Genomic DNA, 6,000 nt, shown 5'->3' with positions numbered 1-6,000 from the left:
AGGGAAAAAACAAGCACATATATATAAAAGCATATATAAAAACACTTCCCTACAGCCTCACAGGAGATCATCTTCCCAAAATGCATGCAATTCATTTTCAGCAAGTGTTGTCACTATCTGATGATTTATATTAGTTACATTTTGCATGAATAAAACAGTCTGAATGAGTGCAGAGAATATTTATTTAGTATAGTTACCAAACACCTACCTAGCTAGTTGTGCCAGCTCTTTTTGAGTCAATGGACTTCCTTGCTTGCTTAGAAGATTTTTTAGCAAAATCAATCTTGTCTGAAAAAAAGATACATTTACCAGATGTAAAAATCAATTTCACGGTACGCTTAAAATTCTCTTGCAACAAACCTACGTGTTTGTCAGGTTAGCTTTTGTCCTTCACTAGTTTAAACTCGCCTATAGTGCTTTTGTGATTAGACTGTACACTATCATCTCTGCAGGGGAAGAGATAGGGATTTGGTAATAACGAGATCAAGGATCAAACTACTTCAAGAATAATACATTAGAACCCTCATCAAAAGCCCTAATCCACTGTTGAGCTGAAAAACACTACTTTAAGAAAGCTACTTTCATCTTGTGCAATAAACACTCTTCTCCAGCCAACCAAATGCGCTCCTGCAAGCCCTACTTCAGACTTGTCAGTGCCTGCCAGTATGTAAGCAACACCTCCCTAGCCAAGAAATACTGAGTAACTACTACCAGATTTGCTACTAGCATGTGTAAAGAAAATGCAAAAACTTAAGACAGTCGCCAGAATTAAAGCACAGTGTATATGGCCAAGTTCGGCCAGAAGTCAATTCACAGAATTGTAATCATCCACTAGGGCAAGTTAAGAATAACCTAAGAAATATATTTTATACCCTTTTTTAATAAAATTGTCCTTAAAACGATGAAAATGCATAGAAAACAATACTTACTTCCTCATTTGGTAAAGACACATATACCCGTTTGGTGAATCGTCTAGAAAAAAAAAAACACATACACACACACACTTTTGTAGCTTTTTAGTGCATACAAGTCTAATATTTGGTTTGATAAATGTCAAAATTTCACTTACATAATCAAATTCTAGGGATTAGAACTACAGATTAAAAAAAAAACAAAAATCCAAAAACCACCACCAAACAAACAATATGCAGGAGCCACTGGTGTCACCTTACTCTTATCTGAAGTTAAGAGACTCCTCCCAGAGAGGAAACACTCTAAAGGTAGAAATACCACTGGCTACGAGCAAAAAAAAAAAAAAAAAAATGAAGCATCTTTTCACTGTATACAAAAAGTCTTTGGAATCATAAAAATGTGGTTTATTTGTTCAGACAGCGTTGGCATATTTTCCTCAATCAAGAATGAAAAGGGAAAAAAACATGAGAACTTGTAGCAAAAAAGTCCTAAGGCAAATCTACAGCAAGATCTGTAACTGCATGGGACATCAGAAGTCCAATATTCACAGAGAAGAAATACTGGATTTCACTGGTCAAATTTCTTCCTTCATTCTGCCATTAAGATGCAAACAATAAAAAAGCAATATATAAGATGCAAGAGGGTTATAAAATGCTGACTTGGTCTCAACGGGTACTGCTGTTTTAGACAATTCGAAGGTCATCATGCTCGTGCAGATGTATCCGAAAAGAGAAGAGACAGGCACCTTTTTGAGAGGTGCTGAACAGCTTTTGCTACTTATTCCAAAACTTGAAACAACCAAGACACTAAGTAGCAAAACCTGCTCTTCATAATGAAGATCATATTATTATATTCAAACAAAGAATGAGACATTTTGATACCTGAGAACAGCATCATCAAGCTCCTGTGGCCTGTTTGTTGCTCCCATCACAAGTATTCTGTCCTCTCCAGAAGACTGCACCTACATAACGTAGGAAGGCAAGACAGCTTTCAGTCTACATCAAGTAGTAATACAAGAAAACCAGTTAAAGACTTGCTGTGTATGCAGCACACTGATGGGATCTTACTGCATATGTGCTTTTTTTTTTCCATGCAGTTAGCTTTAAAACATTCTTTATCTAAACGTAAAGTCAAACTAGGAAAAAGTAAACAGGGAAAAAAAAAAAAAGAAGGAATGTAAACACAGGACACTATGCCCAAGTTATGTTTCTTGAAGAGAGTCTTGCAAGAGCACAAATGTTGCTGCGGAATTGCACGTTATGATGCTGGAGAAAACTGAGACTACAAAAAGCACTCAGAAGTTTAGGCATCCAGAGATAATTATGTTTAAAAAGAGACTTTCTGCTGCTGTGGGTTTTAACACCAAACACTGTTTCGAAGCCTACATAGAATCAAAACTTTAGACTAAGGTACAGCCAGAACCACTAATCAGATCAGAGATTCATCTCATAGGAATCTCGCAAGAAGCTAGTAATCAAAATGAGAAGCTGTTCAATAGTACACAGATACAGTAATTTTACCCCCAGTTCACTCAATTGCAGGACTTGATTTTATACCCAAGAATATGGAGATGTACAGCTTCCACACTTCAGAAAAAACACTTGAGTATCAGAGATGTGTTACTATTCACCTAGCATCCAATCCTTCACAGACTTAAGTTCACTGGTGCCTTACCGAGTCCAAAAAGTTCCACAAAAATATTGTGCTACACAGTTACACCTTGATCCAAAGTTTGCTAGCCTACTAATTATGTTTAATTTTCCCCTCTTCAAGAGAAAACTCTGTGTGTGTAATAATTTCTGTATATCATTGTCACACTGCATTATTTGCCCTGATTCATCCCACTTTAGAGAAGTTTTTCCTGATCTCGTCGTCTCTCTATATAGTTCTCTCCTTCTGTACCTCATTACTATTGCTTCATCACTGTAGTTCATATTCTACTAGCACACTGGAATATCGCTAAGATTGTTCAATACAAAAAAAAAAACCCAGTGCTGTGTGACAGAAAAATACTCTGACACTCCTTTGTTGTTTCCCCCCCTGCAACTATGAAACCCAGTTTTTCTTGGGTATTATCTACATGCTATTAAATATATTCTTACTGTACCCTGTCATCTCTAGGTCACAATGCCAAGAAAAAAAATAAATGTATAGTATGCTTTTTGTTGAGCTAACACAGAAATTAATCCTTCTGATGCATCGGAGTTGTGTATACCCATGATCTGAACTAGTCTGTTTGAAATCCTCACCCCTCAAGTCTCACCTTACCCCTTGACAGTGCATGCTTTCCTGGCAAATATCCCTTAAATACCAAAAAGACACTACTTAAAAGTTATTTAATCTTCTTTTACTTTGCCAGAATGAAGATATGTGCTTCACCACAACATGCAATTGCAAACAAGGATTCAACTCTGCCTAACCTTCAAGTGTCCCTCTTGCCCCGTAAGAACATTTGTTCTCACAGCTCCTTTATTACTGCCATTTGTTACCCTTTCTTCTCTGTCCATAGTCTTTCAACCCCACACTTCAGCTCATCTCCAGATTACAACCTTTCACCGCAGACTGAATTTTCTAGAATACCACAGTAAGCAGATGAAAAATTAACAGCAATAGAAAAAAGCTGTTTGCCAACCAAGGTGGGAGGGGGAGGGAGGGGGACAGAGCTAAGCCCCAGCAGCCAAATCCTCTTTGTGCTTCATCTGTAGCTTGTACTGGCACCCACTACATTAGCCAATTCAGCTAAAAATCAAACAATACCCAAGACTAAATACTTACACCATCAAATTCTATTAAAAATTCTGTTTTTAGACGCCTACTAGCATCATGTTCACCTTCTCGTCTTTCACACAGAAGACTATCAACTTCATCTAAAAAACAAAGAAATATGTCTTAATTAAGCATACAACATCAAAGTCCTCATACTTGCTAAAATTCTTTTGCTAATATAGGGCTCCAGTAAGAAAGATCAGATCTTTATTCCTCAGGAGTCAGACAGATCTTAGTAAAGTTTAAAAGCTTATATAATGTGTTGTCCTTTGAATATGTAACACCAAGCAGAGATGAGAGGGGAAAAAAAAATCCTGCCGATAATAAACTGCAACTCAGGACATGCGACACCCATTTTCATGTTTGAAGTTTAGTACGTAAATGGACTTACTCTGTAAAGGTAGTACAGCATTTGTGTTTTTGAGGGCATTTCTTCCCACTATTAACACCAATCAAATAACATAACTGTAATCTAACATGCTCTATATGGACCTACTGATGAGCCAGCAGGTCATATCTGTGACACTTGCTCTGCACTGCAGAATTACCCACAGAAGTTCACTTGATGATTCCCATTTAAGAAGTCAAAATATTTTAAGAAAATACACAAGAGTCAACAACTTTCACGGTCTTACCAATAAAAATTATAGAAGGCTGAAGTTCTCGGGCTACTGCAAATAGAGCACGCACCAGCTTCTCTCCTTCACCCACCTAAAGCAAGAATAAACTGGTTTTGGAAGGGGTTTAGAAAGTGTTTATTACAAGACAACTAATATAAGGACCTACAGAAAATCTTGCTGATAACCAACACACTTGGATTATCACTAGGTCAGTATGACATACGACAGTATTGTTTATGTCTTCAAAGAAACATTACAACTTATGATCACAATCCAGTTGTCAAGAGATTTTGGTGCCTAAATTATCAGAGTGAAAGGGAGCTGGGAACCACTTCATAAACTTTTTAAAGAAGACAAAACTCACAACCACTCATCTATATGACAGCCAGGGACATCCTGAACTGCAAAAGGCCTTTGACATTGAGTTATCACAAGCACAAAACAGATTATTTTTACTTCACAAGTCACTTTTTTAAAACTTCATGTAGGCTAACAGTTCACCAAGGACTCATCAGAAGTCTCTGGCCTTCTTAAGCCCCAATTACAGCACATGCGTTTTCAGATCAATGTAATTTACAGCTGCTACTTACGTATTTTGAAGTTAGGCTTGCTGCACTTATATTAAAGAAAGTAGCATTTGATTCTGCAGCAACGGCTTTCGCCTAGGAGAGTGGAGAAAAAAAAAAAGTACTTTTTAAAACATCACACTGAAGATATCTTTCTGCTTCTGCGGCTAGCCCTCATGTCCTGACTGATGATTTTGAAAACCCTATTCCTTCAAAGGGAACACCTTCCATGTGCTACAGAAAACTTCTGTACAGACGACTTACAAATAAGAACGGATAAGCAGTCAAACCACTAGAGAAATTTCCAGACTCTCTTAGACTTCTCTAATCACATCATCTCCATAGACAACTACAACTTACTTACTGAGGAATACAAGTCTCTAGCTCCTTTCAATGTATCCCGAGTAGATATTTGAAACAGTTTTAACTAATTTAGGATGGTAGTTTAGGGCAGCAGTTGGATAGAATCACATTCAAAATTATGTTGGTTTTTTTTTTCCTCCTTACCCTATCTCTAGAAAAACTGTTTTCAAAGGAAAGCTAGGAAACAGAATCAGTTCAGCCAGAATGCTCAGAGTACCCTCTTCTTTAACAGTTTAACCACATTCAAGAAATTATGATTCCCTGATTATACAGTTTAATTTTAGTGATTAGCAATTATGTTCCAGTACGTAAAACACAACAGATGAGCCCAAGCGAGCTGCTCAACATTCACACTCCTGCACTTCAGAGCTGATCCAGCTTCAGTATCAGCAAAGGGAGGGTGCAGCTGCAGCCACGCCATGTGATGCAGGACACGCTGTGCCCGGCCACGCAATGTTTCTGGCTGATGCACAGCCATTTCACTCCACTATCCTGTATCTAGCACGGCACGCTGAGAAGACAAGCAGTGGCCATACGGTTCCACAGCACTTATGGTCTCTGCACAGCACTGTGGAAGACAGACAACCCCTTTCTCGCTACTGTGCTCCCTCCCATTTCCAAAATGCACTTCTAGTATGTTTTAGTGCAGACCAGACCATTTGTGATTAATCTCTGCTGCACACAATCAGTTAACCATGTTACTTTTACTCTCTCTGAAAATGAAACTTGGACTTGCTAGTTTAAGTTTTAAAATATTACTTGTGATATTGAAA

The 6,000-nt window shown here is 37.8% G+C and overlaps 1 protein-coding gene across 1 annotated transcript in view; it reads right to left on the bottom strand.

Annotated features, from left to right (window-relative positions):
- Positions 1 to 6,000, bottom strand: part of SPAST (spastin) — a 34,229-nt gene that overhangs the window by 6,504 nt on the left and 21,725 nt on the right. The window contains exons 9-14 of the mRNA XM_009704645.1: positions 4,889 to 4,960; positions 4,314 to 4,389; positions 3,688 to 3,779; positions 1,794 to 1,873; positions 930 to 972; positions 209 to 288 (exon numbers count right to left, since the gene is read on the bottom strand). Of these exons, the coding sequence (XP_009702947.1) occupies positions 209 to 288; positions 930 to 972; positions 1,794 to 1,873; positions 3,688 to 3,779; positions 4,314 to 4,389; positions 4,889 to 4,960 (443 nt within the window). The remainder of the gene's footprint in view (positions 1 to 208; positions 289 to 929; positions 973 to 1,793; positions 1,874 to 3,687; positions 3,780 to 4,313; positions 4,390 to 4,888; positions 4,961 to 6,000) is intronic.

Source organism: Cariama cristata, unplaced genomic scaffold (assembly GCF_000690535.1).
Source record: "Cariama cristata isolate BGI_N322 unplaced genomic scaffold, ASM69053v1 scaffold1557, whole genome shotgun sequence".
NCBI lineage: Eukaryota > Metazoa > Chordata > Aves > Cariamiformes > Cariamidae > Cariama > Cariama cristata.
This window is presented reverse-complemented; position numbering and strand designations above follow the sequence as displayed.